Genomic DNA, 17,385 nt, shown 5'->3' with positions numbered 1-17,385 from the left:
ATAAATAAATTCTATAGTTTTTGCAATTTTTATATCTTTAACATAAAATCTTTAGGGAAACTTGGCTAGATAACTCCTTACCATTTTGGAAACCTTTTCTAACTATGAAAAACATTAATCAATGATGGTTTTCATTTAGAAAGATTCTTTATCCAATTTATAAAATAAAAAAAAAATGATTCAGACACTTGGATTAGGTGCTATAAAAAAATTGTAATGCAATATGAACTTAGTGCACCAACAACCTTATAAAGAGATCATATAGAAAAGTCTTGATTGATCTTCTCTTTGAGGTCCTCTTCCTTTTCTTGATTTGCTTTTGCCTTAATTTGTTTTTATGATTGCCACTTTGGAAATCATCTTACTTAAACATACTTAGAATAAACTATTAGTTCTAAACCATATTTTGTTATTATCAAAACTAAAATTCACCGAACCTTGGTTTCATAAATGTGAACAACATAAGCAATGTCCAAATATGTAATGTTGAGATAAACCAAGTTGTCGACAATAGTACAATATATATAAAGTAGGATCTAACAAAGGGTTACCATAAAAAAAAAAAAAATACTAAACATTAACCTAAAGAGGAGTATTAACATTCTTAGTATTAGTAAGGCGATCATGATTGAGAATATCAATTGTGTACTTAGACTACAAGAGAAGATAACCTTTAAGAGAAGAAGCTACCTTACCACCCAAAAAGTATCATAAAGAGCTCAAATCCTTTATTTAAAAATAGGAAGCCAAAGCTAATTTCAACATTGTAATCTCATCAATATCGTCACCTATAGTAATCGTGTCATCCTATGAAGAAAGTAAAATATGACTAGCGGTGGTAAAGTACAATACATTTAGTAGTGGTACTCTTTAGAAAGAGTACATGATCATGATGATTGGGATCAAAGCTAAGAGAAGTGAGTACATTAGAGAATTTTGCAAACCAAGCACAAGGTGCTTATTTGAGACCACATAAAACTTTATTAAGCTTGCACACTTCTCTAGGATTATGAGAAACACTTAGAGAGGGTACCATGCAGATTTCTTCTTAAAGATCACCATTAAATAAGACATTTTTAACATCCATCTTAGATATGTGCCACTAATGAATAGAGGCAACTGAAATAAGAGTATGAATAGGGATTCAGAAAGTGATAATGAAAACCATACCTCAAATTCAATTGTTCTTAAATTAAATCCATGCGATGAAGATAAATGATGAAATCGTAAGGTCTCGTAAACCTGAAGTCTTCCGTCCAATGACTCGAACCTTGATCTTGACACACTTTTGGTAGAGATGGAAGAGATGATGAAGGTTGTAGTTCTTTCTTTCTCTTTAGAGGTGGAAGACGGATTTCTAGAAAATGTTGTGGAAACCCTAACCCCTAAAAGAGTATTTATAGGATTCCCTACTAGGCTTATGTGACTTGAGCCCACTAAGGGTTTGGGTCACTTAATCTAGCCTAAAATGAGTCTTAATTGATTAATTAACCCAATAGGACCTAGTAATTAATTAATTAACCTAATTCAGAGAACTTGTTCACTTATCCATGTGGAACTTTACATAATTACCAAAATGCCCTTATGCACAAAAGTGAACCTAGAACCAATCCAACTCTCATAACTAGTGGTAACAAGGTATATGAGCTTAAAGTGGGGACTACTGGAACCTATAGGAGTACTAGCACCCTCATAATCCAATTCCAAAGTTGATTCAACATCCCACTACAAATAATCAATCAAACTCCAATATCCTATGTAAATAATAATGAGAGACCATGTGTTCGGGTCTGTAACCCGCTATCCATTGCGTTCAATCTTCTCATGAACTGGTGTTTATAGTCTAACAATGTGAAAACTATTAACTCTTCAAGACTACCTCTACTATTCTTAAGTTAAAGATCCTCCTTGTCAAGTTCCACTTAAGGAACTATTGTGACCATAGTTTTCATGAACACATCTCCTTAACATCACCCAAGGGGACATATTGTCTTAATCTAAGAGATATCATGGTGCCTTTATTGAGAATATAACTGTTGCTACCAAATACTATTAATAATGATCCAATCTATAAGAAATATATGATCAACTTATGATTTCACCTGTAAGTCGAAGTCATTACTAACTTTAGCACAAACTCAATATTATTTCAAGGTTGAGAGACAACACAATGAAGAAACTTGGTGAAGTCATGACTACTTTATAACCTTAAGTCATGACTCACCGTAAGTCTTGTCCAATGTGTAAACCATACACACTAAGATACTCACCATGGGAAACTCATCCTAATAGCTAAGACCAACCATCCCTCTAATTCAGAGGTGGTATGCTACAACCTTTAACGAGTTGCCTAAACCCACGAACCAGTCATAAACAAGTCATCTATTTGCAAACAACTTGTGACTTGAATCTTTCGTGCAACTCCTAATGCACCAAAGTCATGTACAATACAAAAGATGCAAAACAAAGTGCTTAAAAGATATAATGCATAGAAATAAGATAGATAAAAGTGAATTAAAACTTTATTAAAAAAATAATAAAATTCAAGAGTTTATTACATTATGTCATGCTTTTAAGGGCAATATCCTAATAGGATGTTAAATTAACTTCAAAATTGGATTCCGAAGAAGCTAGTACTCCTATGGGTCTTAGTGGTCAATCAAGCTCATACTTGATGACATAATTTATGAGGATTGGATTAGCTTTAGGTTCACATTTGTGCATAAGAGCGTTTTGGTAACTACGCGAAGTTGCATAGGGGTTAGTGAACAAAACATCTGGATTGGACTGATTGATTAATTAGATAACCCTATTGGATTAATTAATCAATTAGAACCCATTTTAGAGTAGATTAAGTGACACAAACCCTTTTTTATTTAATAAAAAAATTATGGACATGTTTTATTTTAAAGGAAAATTTTTAAACTTATTTTTATTAAAATAAAATTTTGGGTCATTTTTTTATTTAATGAAAATATTTTTTTGGTAGTTTTTATTTGGAAAAAGTCTTGCAATTTATTAAGAAAGCATTTTACAACTTTATATAAAAAAAAATGTTTAAATTATTTAATAAAATATTTTAGGGTTTTATTTTATTACAAACTTGAAAACAAAAAAAGAAAAAGAAAAAGAAAAAGAGAAATATAAATGTGCAACATACTCAAATAAATGTAAAAAAAAAAAAAAAAGAGAATGAGCATGATATGAAAAAAATCTCTCTACATTATTCAATTCATCCATACAATAAGCAAGTATACTAAAGAAAAAGAAAAAAGACAAAAAAATAATAATGCAAATATATAAAATATTGAAACAAATAAAATTAACATAGTATGAAGGAGACCATTGTGCATTATTCGCCCATATAATGAACTTGTATATTTTAAAAAATGAAAAAGACAAATTAATAATAATTTCATATGCTAAACAAATATTTACAAATTGAGTGTAAATAACTAAAAAAAATAGATACTAAAAAATAAATAAATAAATAAATAAAAAACCAAAAAACAACAAATAAAAGGAAGGAAAATAGTGTACCCAAATGAAACTCTCCAAAGCTTGCAAGTGCCAATAGTACAAAACTAGAAAATTCTCTCACCAAAGAATACAAAAAAAAAAAAAAAAAAAATGACAGAGAAAAAAGAAAATAGAATCGTCCTTCTCCCTCCAATGAACTATCCAATCCCTAATTTCCTTGAACCTTAAGGTTTTGCTCCTTATATAGCCTTTAGTGAGAAGATCAAACATTCCATGCAAAGATAGACTAATGCAAAATAAAAACCTAAATGAGAATGATTACAAAGGCTTAAATTAAATAATTGCTAGCCCAAAACAAACAAAAACCAATAACAAATATGCAATAGGCCCAAGTCAAAATAAAATAACTAAAATGCAATAGGCCTAAGTCCAAACAAAATAACCATGCCCACAAAAAGAATCCAGTTATACCATGTTCTTGAATAATGAAACCAAGGTGGAGTAGTAGCCATGGTGGATATGTCATGGTGGTGGTGTGATTAGCAGTTCATGGTGTGACTAAGGGATGAGAGAAGAATAGGAAGAAAAAAAAATACCTATGAAAGAAGAGAGAAATGAAAGAGGGAAAAATGGGGAAAGATAGAGAATAAGAGAGAGAGAAAGTGAGATGGAAGGAGAAGAGAGAGTAGCCTGTTAGACGAGATGACTATCGATGATTGGAATCTGACACCAACATTATCGACAGTAGTGGCATGGGATAGACAGGTGAGAAATGTGTACGTGGGTATGAGGAAAATAGACAAAAGAAAATGGAAAAACAAGGAAGAAAGAGAAATAAAATAAGAAAAATGAAAAAAAAAAAAAGAGAAAGAGTGGCTACAAGAGAGGTAAGAGAGAGAGAGAAAAAAAAATTGTCATCTGAGAAAAAAATGGTTGTCAATGGGTATGGGTTAGTAGAGGGAAATAAGAGAAAAAAGATTAAAGAGAGAGGAGGTGGAAAAAATGGGTTGTAGGTTTGGTTTGTGGGGTTTAAGGGTCTTCATAGGGTTTCCATATCTTTTTTGAGTGAGTTGTCTTCGATCTCCAAAGAGAGAGAAGAGAGCGATAGCCTCCTCCTTTACCAAAAACCCACCTTTGGAGTGTCAAGATCAAGTTAAAGCCATCGGGTGGAAGATCTTAGGTGTATAAGACCTTCGATAGTTTCAGATTTGATCTTCAATCTTCAAATGGATTTGATTTGGAACATCCAAATCAAAGGTATTGTTTTTTTAAAAAGCTTTTAATCTAGATCCTTGATTATTAAAATTTTTATTTTGCACTTTTGTTGCACAAGATCTAAATGCCTAAGGTAGATTGCATGTATTTATACAACCCGGGGCTTGGGAATGGAAAAATCTAGGGTTCCTATCATTATGCTCAAGAAAGAAAACATGACGAGATACATATAATTTATGACTAACCGGATCAAAACAATAATACATTTTCTTACTTTCGCCATACCCTAGAAAAACAAAAATAATAGACTGAGAAGATAGCTTACTATGCTTTACACCAAGACAATAACCATACAACTTTTTAAACGATGACAAAATAGATGTATGAGATGAGGAGATTTTATTAATTAAGTGAACTGTAGTAGAACTACTTCCCTAAAAATTTAATATGAATATAAGAAAACAATAAAAGAGAATGAATAATTTCAACAATGTGCCTTTGTTTCCTCTCAATAACACCATTCTACTTTGGAGCATCAATATAAGAAGAATGGTGAATAGTTCCATGTGAAGCTAGCAAGTAATTCATGAAATGCATTGAAAGTATACTCTTTACCCAAATCACACATAAAGCACTTGATAATAACAGAATATTGGATTTTGACAAAGTCTTGAAGGGTATTATAAATACTTAAAAAATTATAACGATGTTTCATAAAATAAACCTAACAATAATGTGTATAATCATTAACGAAGAAAACATAATGTTGAGACCCTCCTTTTGTAAAAATTGACAAAGGCCCCCACACATTAGAATAAACTAAATCAAATGGTGCAAAAGAAGAGGAAACACTTCTATTAAAATGTAAAATACAAAATTTTCCTAGTTTACAACCACTACAATAAGAAATATCTTGTATTTGTAAATTTCCTAATGCTTTTGTAGAAAATAAATACTTTCAACAAGAAGCCAAAATATGTTCCAAATGAGAATGCTATAATTAAAAGTTAGATGAAGGACTTAAATGAAAATAGAAAGGAAAAATCAACACTTGGAGCTACAACTATTGATACTTTTAGTTCGTTTAGAATATATAATCCCTCTTTCCTATAAGCTATCCCAATTAGCTTATAGGATTAGGGATCCTACACAAAACAAGAAGTAGAAGAAAAATAAATTAAGTAATCAAAGTCATACAATTGACCAACAAAGACAAAATTCATTGGAAGATTTGGGACATGATAAACATTAGAAAGAAACAAATAAGGTGTAATAACAAAGCCAACATTAGCTAAAGGCATTAGAGTGCCATCAACAATTATAATAGACATAGAAAATGTAAGATATAAGAAAGTAATAGATAAAGAATCAAGTGACATATGGTGAGAATCTCTAGATTCTAAGACCAATATGAAGGAAAACATACTTGAAGAATTAAAGGTTGATAAACCTAAAGAGGTAGATAGAACACGTAGTTGTTTGGCGATGAACTTTTGGAATTGTTTGATAAAGGTAGCTATTGTAGGAATAGAGGTTTTTATAGGTCCAAATCCAAACAAGTTAGATGTAGGAACAATTGTTGCAATATTAGACAATGGAGACCTATAAGAACACTATTAGCTAGTATTAGTCTCACTTTATTGAGACTATTGAGAAGGTAGTTTTAGCACTATTATATTTAAGATCTTAGGACATTTGAGCTTTCCATTAATCCTTCTACTTATAGTAGCTACATTTATCTATTTGAGTAAGAATTTTTTTTATTGTTGGAAGATGGCCTAGAAGGTACTGCCAAACCAAATGTATGAGGGGTAGAGAGAAATCCTTTTCCTACTTGATACTTAAGATGTATCTCCTTAGCCAACAATTCATTGACCATTGAATCAATAGAGGCAAGTGGCTACAATGCAAAATTCTCACACAATGCCTCAAAATCACTATGAAGGCCCATAAAAAAATTGAACCAACCATTGTTACTCTATACGAGCAATATAAGGCTAAAAACTAGGAGCTTTGCTAATTCCATAAGAGTTAATTGGTCCTAAAGATTAGTCATGCAGAATAGAACTTTTTAATGCTCATGGTCTTCTATTCAAGGGCTTGAATATAAATCTCTAACTAATATTTTTTTACAAAATTAAACTATGTATATAATATTTCAAAATGTTCTCAAATCTCCTTATCAATTTCATAGTTTACCAACTATGTACCTATCGAATTCTTAATAGAGTTGTTGATCTTAGTGATAAATTTCAAATTGTTTCCTTCGCAATGTCTACTTTTTCTACATATTTTTTATCCTCTTCATTTCTAGGTTTGCATAAAGTGCCAATAATGTAATCTTATATCCTTTTGCCTTTTGAAAATTTTTTCAGCACATAACTCTAGTGTGAATAAATTTTTCCATTCAATTTCATACTAATAGATTGAAGAAAATCATCTTTCTTCACCAACCATGACGCATAAAAAACAAATAACTACTAAATAAAAAAAAAAAAACAAATATGAATCAAAGAAAAAAAATACAAATCAAATGTCATGATTAAATAAGAAAACAAATGTGACCACTTGTGATGGCAATGTACGATCAAATGTGACAAAAAAAAATTTCGAGGCTCCACTCCAAACCACAAGCAAAAGTTCAAGCTCATATGCATGAAAGTTGTTATGAGATTAAACTCTTTTCAATAAGATCATAAATCAAAAGTTCAATTAAAATTAACCTTGCTCTAATACCATGTGAAATTGAAAAGAATCATTGACAAAGACATAAAAAGAAAGTTTAGGGTTTCTTATTATGATCACTTGAAAAATACATACAACACAAATAGAGTTTAAATAGGTTAACAATCAAAAGAAAAAAAAATCTAATTTACTCTTACAACTTGAAAAGAAAAATAATAATTTTATCATAGGAAATAAACAAATAACTCAAACGAAAACAAAAATAACAAGCTAAAGAACAATTATTATACAAGGAGGAGAAAAAACACGACTAGAGTTAACAGTAAGATTTGACACTAATTTGATAACTTTTAACTATAAAGGAGACTCATTTTCTCTAATTCTCCATACCAGAGGTGGTTGAAACTGTGCTCAACAATGTTTGGATCAATATTCCTTATATTGTAGAAGAAAATAAAACTAATATGAATAGAAAATATTTAGAGAAGCTAGTCTTTATAGAATGATGGATACAAAAATTTTACAATTCTAACAGCTTAAAAACTAATTAATATATTAAAACAATTAAACAAACTTTAATTAATAGAATATGAGGCGGCATTTTGTGGGCATGGGTGTAGGCATAAAGGAAATAAAATTTTTGTAACACTTTTCTTTTTATTATTTTCAGAAATAAAATTACATAATTTTTAATCATGCTTTTAATTTTATAAATATTACTCATTTTTAATATGTTTAACTTTTTTAAAATTTAAAATGTTTGTGAAGATAAATCTCACTTATAGAAACACCTAGAAAGAAAGGGTGGGTTAATAGGTATTTTATCTAACAAATGCTTACAATTCTCCTATTTTTCTGGAATGTCATGAATTTTTTTTCAATCCCATTAACAAACAAGCAAATCTCAAGTAACAATGCATGCACCAACACTCTCCCAACAGGTTAGTCAATGCAAGTCACATGCAAATGAATCAACACTCCCCAAACATGATATATAAGACATTGCATCAACACATACACATATTTTCACATGTCACTTGACATCGATCCTCAAAAACTAAAATATATCATATTCTTTCAAATAGTTAATGATCTAATTGTAGCATATGCACTAATTAATCAATCAAAATAACTCAATGAAAATATCATAAGCTAATAAAATACTAATCAAATGATAATAGAGAGACAATGACATCAATTTTTTTAACATGGAAAACTTTCGAAAATATAAAAATCATAGGCTTCAAGCAATCAAATTATCCACTATGAAGAAACATTAGTCAAGTACTAGGACATACCTAACCCAAGCCTTCCATCCTCTCTAGGACCACTTCCCTAGAACCTTCAAGCTCCAACTACTAACTTTCTTTTTTCGAAGAGTACTTGGAATCAATTCCAAGCTTTTATCTCGATCTCTTCTTGAATCTACATGAAAAGAAACTTGAGTTTTACCCTAAATATGTTGAATATGAGAGCAAGGATGAATAGAACAATGAATCAACCCATTTGAAACAAAAATTTGTCACTCAATAGTTGATTTTCAACTTAAACCCAGGTGATTTTCTCTCAAGGCAAACACTTTCACCAATTTGGTAAGAAAACTTGAAGCTCAAAATATGGCTCTCTCACTCTCTCAGTTGTCTCCTCTAATGGAAAGAAGACTTAAGTATTAGAGTTTTAAAACCCATCCAACAATTAATAATGATTTGAAAAAATTGAAGGAATGCAGGTGTAATTGAAGTTTGATCAATTAGGCAAGAATAAAAAGAACTATATATAGTAAAGACTATTACCCTTAAGTTCGATCTATGAGAAATCGATTCAAATGATTTGAACATTATATTTTACACTTCTTAAGTAACCACTCAATTTTTCAATAAAATGACAAAAGGTTAAAACATGGTTGATTCATGTTTGCCATTGACCAACATCTCAAGAACACTTACTATCTCCTCTACTCATCTTCAAATATGAAAAATTTGGAAGAGGCAAGAGTCCAAAAGAGGATTTGAAGAGTATGAGCTAAAAAACACAATGAGAATTTTGATTCGGAATTACCAATATACAAATACACTTACAATTTGATATGTGCATGAGAATAGTTAGAGAAAAAGCTTTTTATTTATTTATTTATTGATTTTTAACAATTCTAGACGATTCTTTAATATTTATTGAAAGTTGGTTTTGTAAATAAGAATAAGATGTTAGTGGGTGTGAGTGTTAATTTTCCAATTTAAAAAAAATTGAGAATTTAAAAAAAATTATACCTTTAATTTTTTAAGTTCTACTATCACAATCTTACAATAAAAAAGGTTAAAACACATTATCATTATTAAATATGACTTTTAAAATTATTTTTAAATTTCACTTATATTTTTTTAAAAAAATATAAAAACTAGCCAATCATACACTAAATTAATAATAGGTAAAAAAATGTGGCATGTAAAAAATAAAACTAATATGGGATGCTATCGAGAGATAAATTGAAATTAAAATCTAAGAACAAATTATTAGAAAAATTAAAGTTATGGTTGATAACTATTTTTTAAAATAGTTCTAAAAAATAATTTTTTAAAAATAGTTTTCTTAATGTTTTATATAATAAATGTTTGACTGAGAATTTGGAATATTATTAATTTGTTTTTATTTTATTTTATGTTTTTAAATATATTTTAAAAATGATTTTTATATATAGTGTTTTATTTTTAATAAATAAAAATAAGTAAGGATAATTAAAAAATATTATGTAAAAACATTCTGGTTTTTTTTTGTTACCCATCATATTTTCCTTTTCTTTATTTTTTTATTTTAAAGAATAAGAAACTGTTTTTGAATACGATTACCAAGCAAACCTTTAAACTTCTTTATTTATTTGGCTTTAGATTATCAAGTAATTTAGAACAAAGTTTTTATCAAGCAATTTGATTGAAATTAGACAGATGAAAAGTAACCAAAAACACTCAGAAAAAAGTATTTAAAAAAAAACACCAAAAAGAAAAAAAAAATTAAAACAAAAACAGAAAAAAGCAGAAGAAAAGACGTGTTCTAATTGACGAGACATTGAGATAGAGCAGAGACCCCTCTCCTTCACGTGGTTGTCATGTCAGAAAAAATGAGGCAGGAGATCCAAAAAATTTATGATTGAAAAAGGCCGGTTTTCTATGAAAATATTACAATGATGTGAAAATAGGACATGGAAAACAGCCCCTGAGGCTTGATTTATTTTCACTCGATTAATTCCACTTCATTAAATCCAAACGATCTTCTCGTAGGCGTTTGTCCCCAATCCAATCGGGGGATCAAATTGATTATAGAAATATGAATTTAATTAGTCAATTTATTAATAAACAATAAAATATATTATCTAGATGAGTGAATAGATTGACTTTGAAACAACAACGATTAATTACTATTACTATAAAACAAGCTTGTAATTTATCTTCGTTACCTTTTCTTAATAATAAGAAACAATTTGAAAGAATTGAATAGACTGTTAGAACTGCTAGTCTTAGAACCATAAATAAATAGGTTTACTCTTCAATTGAATCAAAATTCCAATTTGATCTCAAATGCGGATTTAATGTTTTGTTCGAAAAATCTAAAAATTGAGAATTGATTGTTGTATTGTAAGAAACAAAAATAATCAGGGTAGAAGAAGAAATCTTTTTGTTTTTTATTTTATTGAATATATTCTTTTATTTTGATGACTATATCATATTTTATTATACTAATTTATAATTTACCTTCCCGGAGTTCATTTTCTGGGGAACTCTGTTATTTAAATCATTAAATCATTCTGGTAAATTCTTTACAATCTCATTCAATAATTGTAGTAAGAAATAAATGAAAAGATGATGTGGTGTACGAGGTGACAGGATATACTTCCATAAAGCTTCTATCTCAAGAGGGAGAGAACAAACTTGACATTACAAATATTTTGGCTTCATTTGAATGAGTTTAGGAGAAGTCATTTTTTTTAATTCAAATTTTAATAAAATGTCTTATATGGTTTTTATTCTCAACTTAAAATATAAAATTGATATGAAAATGTGTTATATGTAAGATATTTAAAATATAATTGTTATTTTTAATTACCATATAAAATTGATGAAGTTTTTACTAAGTAATTTGATGAAAAACTAGATGAATGAAAAGCCAATCAAGAAAAAAGCCATGAATTTATCTAGTTTAAAAAATAAATAGAAGAAAACTATTTCAATCCTAAAGCTTTATATGGTTTAACTTACAAAGAAGAATAGCCTTTTTTTTTAATTATTTTTTATGTTAAGTAAATTATTGTGCCTATTAAATTATTTTGTTTAAAGTTTTAGATCAAATATCTCATTATTTTGAAAATTTTATGGAATATAATAAAAAAATTAAACACGGTCATCTTTGTCCAACTAATTTTCTTTTACAATGTATTTCTCACTATTTTCATTTTCTTACCCATTTTCTCAAGGGTTATTTTTAATTAATTATGAGTTTTTTTTTTTGTTTTTTTGGTTTTTTTTTTTTTTTTGTCTTCCCTACCAACCTTTTAAAATATCTTAGGTATTATTTGGTAATTATTTTCGAAAACAATTCTAAAAAATAGTTTTTGAGAATAGTTTTTACAAACTATTTTATTTTATGATATTTTGTAAAACAAAAGTTTATTTAGAAACTTAAAATATTTTTAACATGTTTTTAATATTTTTAAATATGTTTTGAAAATAATTTTTATATTTAATATTTTATTTTTAATCATTCTACATACTTATATAATTATTTTTTGAAACAATTTTTAAAAAACAACTAAAAGATATTATTTGAAAATGCCATATTTTCTATTCTTTTTAATACAAAAAATAGAAAATGGTTTCTGATTTCCAAATTTATTTTCTTGTTTTTTGTTCCGAAAAACAAAAAAACTATTTTTAAAAATAATTACCAAACAATCATTTAGTTTTTTTTCTTCTTCTTTATTTGTCATTACAATAAATTATAAATATGATATATTTTTGTCAAAATTTTAAATTTAAAATATTAGAAAAAAACTAAACTAAGGTGGGATAGCCATTTCTTATACACCCACGTGCTCCACCTTATCTTGTTTAATTATTCTTTTGAAACATGGATGAGACTATGGTTTAATAATTGGGACCGGGTGACACTTCTTGAAACCACATCGTTGTTATCCCTTATTATGACTACTAAAAATTCCTTTCAATTATTTTTCTCTTACATTTTCCATAAAATACTAAAAATTTATCACATATATATATATATATATATATATATATATGATCTTATCATAAAACTCTAATTTTTTTTTATTTAAAATAAGTAGTATCCATTCCAAAATGATTATAAAAATATGTAAAATTTTATCAAGAACTAGCTAAACAGTGTTGTATTTTTGTTGAATAAAAAAAATTAAAATATTTAATTTTTTTATTCAATTAAAAGTAATTTATTAATATCAATCAAGATAATTAAATTGAATTTATTAATAATAAATTTATTTTAATCGTATAATTTAATATCAATATGGTTTAACATAATAAAAAAAGTTAAATATTTTAATTTTTTTTATTATTTCAATTCAATAAAAAAATCAAACACCCTTTTACAGTTTTAATATTTGAATATAAATCATACAATTCTTAATCATATTTTTATTTAGTATTTTCCACAAAAAAAAAAAGGCTTCAGGTCAAGTGTTAACTAAAAAACTTTTTAAAAATATTTCTAATATTCTTAAAATTACTTTCAAATATATATTTAATATTTTATTTTCCTTTCTTCACGTTCACCGACATCTTATTTATTTACGAGGACAGCCAAGTTTGATTTGACCAATAGCTTTCTTTAGGGTTGGAGAATGGCTTTCCAAAAATGCTTTTACCATCAGAAGTGCTTTTTCCTAAGTGGACATGACGAGCTCGTGGTTCTATTCAAAAATGCCTTTAATATTACAATAATTTTTCATTTTAATATTCAGTGTTTTATTTATTTATTTTTATAAATGGGTATGAGGAGTCGAGGAGTTTGTGAATCTACTCAAAACAGAGCTTTTAATATTTACACCAAACAGAAAGAATCTTCCATTGCAAGTCCGATTCAGTGGGTCAAAAACACTTAAATATAGGGGAAAAAGCTGGAAAAGGATTGCGTTCACAACTTGCCCATCATCCTATACATTGAGCATTTTCCCATTGCCAGTTCCAACGGACATTTTATACTTCTCAAAGTGCTTTATATTCAAATTTTATCTGGGAGAGTGTAAGAAAGCCTCAAGGGCAAGGGAGGAGTGCATTCACAACTTTGGGTTTCAGTTGTTTCAATTCATTCACTTGACTGAGATTTGAGAGAGATTTCATCATCCCCACTTACAGAAAGAGAGATGGGGGTGCTTTCAGACAAGATCAGCAGAGAGCAACTCAAGCCTGGGGATCACATATACTCATGGCGGACTGCTCACATCTATGCGCATCATGGTGTGTGACACACTCCTTTTCTTTTCATTTTCCTTCTCTTTCTCGGCAACCAAACGGTGCTTGATTCATGTTTTCTGTTTTTGCTATTATTCAGCAACATACATAGATTAGATGTTTAATTTGTGGGTGAGTGTGGATTGACTGATTCTCTGGTTTATTCTGACCGCCAAACACTCTTATGGGAGATCCATATCATGAATCTTCCTTCTGCTTAACTATTGTGGGCTTGTCAGAGAAACCCAGTTCATTTTTTCTGGATTAGGTTTTAGTAATTCTATATTTGCTTGATTATTACACCATAGCTATCAAGTCTCCTCTATTTATTTGAGACATTGAACCGGGCCCATTACTTATTCTCTTCCTTTTGGAAAGGACCCAGAGTTTTCTGGATTCAATGCATTGTTTGTTTAAAAGAATTCATAAATAAAATCTTTTATGTTTCATTTGGGACTCAAATCACAATCAAATGATTCGTGGTAAAATCCCTCTATGATGCAATTTATTACAATTTTTTTTTTCAGCTGATGGATGGATCAAATGGTGTTCTTCTTTTGTTTATAGATTTGAGGATTAGAAGTATGACTATTGCTTTCCAATTGTTTTTTCTTCATTATTTGCTATTTCATCAAATTTATTAATCAGTTTACAGGTGTATTTGCTTCTCCTGATGGTTGCTTAAGGAACAAAAATATTAAAAAATGCCAGGGATAGGAGGAATTATTTTTTGATGCTGCTAAAATGATATCCTTTTTCCTTTATCTCATCCATTGCCTTACAGTTCTGATATCTCAAAGGAAACCTTGGATTGTGTTTGTTTCATCAATGTCCCAGAGAGTTTTTCTCCAGCTAAGACAATTTTTTGTTATGATTTTTGCCTTGGTAACCCACTGTTTTTGCCTAATCTTTGCTCTTTGTCAGAGATATGGAGAAAGATGCAATTGATAGGATCATAAATCCAACCTTACCTAGACTTCTCTAGCAAGCTTTGCAGCTTGACATTTTTCCTAGAAACAAACAATATTTTTTTTGGGTCACCCTGTGGTGTTCCATTTGAACAAGTTTTCCTCAAGGGACTCAGTTCAGAATTTTTTTTTTTTTTGGTGAAAATGATGCTTTTAATCTGGGCACTTTGAATGATTATATCATCAGCTGAGTCATCTTAAATACTGTGTTTTGGCATTCTTCTTCTTTTTGCAATTTATGCCCTTTTATCTGGAATGCCTTTTGATGTCTCTAATGGATTCTATGAATGAGCAAGTTTGCCTTTTCATGCTTTGCAAGAACAATGGGGATGTTCATTGTTGCATAAACTACCATGAGGCCTAACCTGTGCCATGAGGCTATTATCTGTCCTACCAAGTTAATGGCACAAATTGTTTTCTAGTGAGAAGGTAACATGCCCATGATTTACATATGGGTAAGATAATAATTGACATAAATGAGTGTGTGGATTAGAAACTTTGTGTATATGAACAAATGCATTCATGAGATCTTAGAAGAAATACCGATGGAAAAGTATACAAGGGTCACAATTTCACAATGTTAAATGAGTGCCAATCATTACATGTCAGAATTTTAACTTAAATCAACTTATCCCACCATTCCTTACAATATAAGCTTTTGGATCAAATTGTTAACTTGACATTATATCCGAGCCCTAGTTATTTGGAGATGATGAGTTTGAATTTAGGCCTAGCCAGTTGGCATCCTTTTTCTTATTTTCTCTCTTTATTATTCTTTTCAAGGTCCCCTTGAATATCTTGATAGGCTCAAGAATTTTCAACTGAATACTTGACCACACTGCATCTGCCACATGAGAACAGGGATATACACCAGTGAAGGAATGGTGATCCACTTCACTCGAGCATCAGGTCAGGAGATTGGTACTGGAACTGAGTTAGATCGTGCCTTTTTCGTATCAGTTCCTTCTCATTCTTCGGACACTCCATGCCCAAGATGTGGCTATCATTTAAGGCTTAGAGGTGGTGTCATCTCTACCTGTCTTGACTGTTTCCTTGCTGATGGCGATCTCTACCTCTTTCGATATGATGTCTCACTGGCATTTTTTATTGCCAAGTTTCGAGGAGGAACCTGTACCCTTGCCGCATCTGACCCACCAGCAGATGTCATTCACCGTGCCTCCTTCCTCCTCCAGCATGGATTTGGTGTCTATCAGATTTTCAAAAACAACTGCGAGGATTTTGCAGTCTACTGTAAGACAGGTTTGCTTGTGTTCACTAACACCAGTGTGGGCCTGAGTGGGCAGGCAGTGGCCTTGTTTGCTATTGCCAGCGCTATCATTTCTTCGCCGCTTAGATTTCTAACTACAGGCTTTACTGGTCTAGCAGTAATAGGTTGGGCTATGTTTTCTGTTAGTCGGTTAGTTTCTGATGTTGCAGTGCGACGAGATGTGATTAAAGTGTCTGTTGAGAGACTTGTCACCTATTCTGGCTTAGATGAGCAGGGTATAACTAATACGACCAAGGAAGACTCCGTAACTGAGATGGCAATGGAAGACTAATGTTTGTCCTGTTGTTTCATAGATGTGGAAAATCTGGTCCTCATTGTAATGTGGATTGTTCCTGTCAAAAGCTGTCATGATTAATTGGAAAACTGTCCTTGATCACATGTGCCTTTACAAATCCTTCAAAGGGATATATGTTTTTTACAGGTCTTGAATAGTGCTCAATTTCTTACAATATAGATCGATTATTCTGTGTCTATTGTAGAGATGTAGAGATGTTAGGGCGTCCTTTTATCTCTTCTCATATTCGGGTATACAAAAGTATGATGATTTATTCAATTAAGAAAATATTCTTCTCCTCCATGGTTTATCTATCAGTTTGCTTTATAGTAACCACCATTCTTGTATAGGACTTACTGTCTCTTCAGAGTCAATAAATTGCTGTGCTGGACGAAGCCTGAGGAGCTATTCAGTAGCTCACGGCCATCCTTGTTCGGCTGCAGTGGGCAGTTGAGGAGGGAACCTCCAATCTCATGACAGGAGCTAGAGTTACAATTGGATGGGACATGCCTAGATTGCAAAAACTTGAAGGATGCCTACATGAGCTAAGATCTAAGGAACGGGACAAGTTTGGAACAGAAGAGGCATGCCAAGTTCAACCCTTTGCACCTTACAACACCTAGGAGAGACCTCCATTACTGCAACATACAACTTCACCAGAAAGGGAAGAAGAAAAGCCGGAGGATAACTCAAAATTGTAGTAGTCTATGTTTATGGATGTGTAATTGAACTTATTTTTTGTTTAGAAGTGAGACGTTTTCCTTCATGAGCAGAGGGGGATTCTACTTGACTTTCTGCCCTAACCTTTGAAGGTTTACAGTAGTTTTTGTAGCAGTCATGAAGAGAGGAGGTGGGCAATGTTTCCTGGAGTAAGGGAGGGGGCGTGGCAACCTTTTTTGTCCTAAGCTCCTAAATCCCCTCCAGGAATCTATTTGAATGGATTAAAGTATTTTTGTTTTGAGAAGGTTTTGTACGTGTCAGAGGTGTCTGTAGATTGTA

The 17,385-nt window shown here is 30.3% G+C and overlaps 1 protein-coding gene across 1 annotated transcript; it reads left to right on the top strand.

The window, feature by feature from the left end:
• The first annotated feature begins 13,444 nt into the window (after nucleotides 1–13,444).
• LOC117912318 lies at nucleotides 13,445–16,689 on the top strand. Its single transcript, XM_034826867.1, has 2 exons — nucleotides 13,445–13,862; nucleotides 15,686–16,689. The coding sequence occupies exons 1-2, from the start codon at nucleotides 13,769–13,771 to the stop codon at nucleotides 16,381–16,383; spliced, it is 792 nt and encodes a 263-aa protein (XP_034682758.1). The 5' UTR covers nucleotides 13,445–13,768; the 3' UTR covers nucleotides 16,384–16,689.
• Nucleotides 16,690–17,385: the final 696 nt, after the last annotated feature.

Source organism: Vitis riparia, chromosome 4 (assembly GCF_004353265.1).
Source record: "Vitis riparia cultivar Riparia Gloire de Montpellier isolate 1030 chromosome 4, EGFV_Vit.rip_1.0, whole genome shotgun sequence".
Lineage (NCBI taxonomy): Eukaryota > Viridiplantae > Streptophyta > Magnoliopsida > Vitales > Vitaceae > Vitis > Vitis riparia.
Note: the sequence above shows the minus strand (reverse complement) of the source record. Positions and strands in the feature narration are given on the sequence as shown.

Coding starts and splice junctions, on each gene's coding strand:
- LOC117912318 (XM_034826867.1), top strand. CDS start 13,769: ATGGGGGTGCTTTCAGACAAGATCAGCAGAGAGCAACTCAAGCCTGGG. Junction 13,863..15,685: donor TCACATCTATGCGCATCATG/GTGTGTGACACA, acceptor ACATGAGAACAG/GGATATACACCAGTGAAGGA.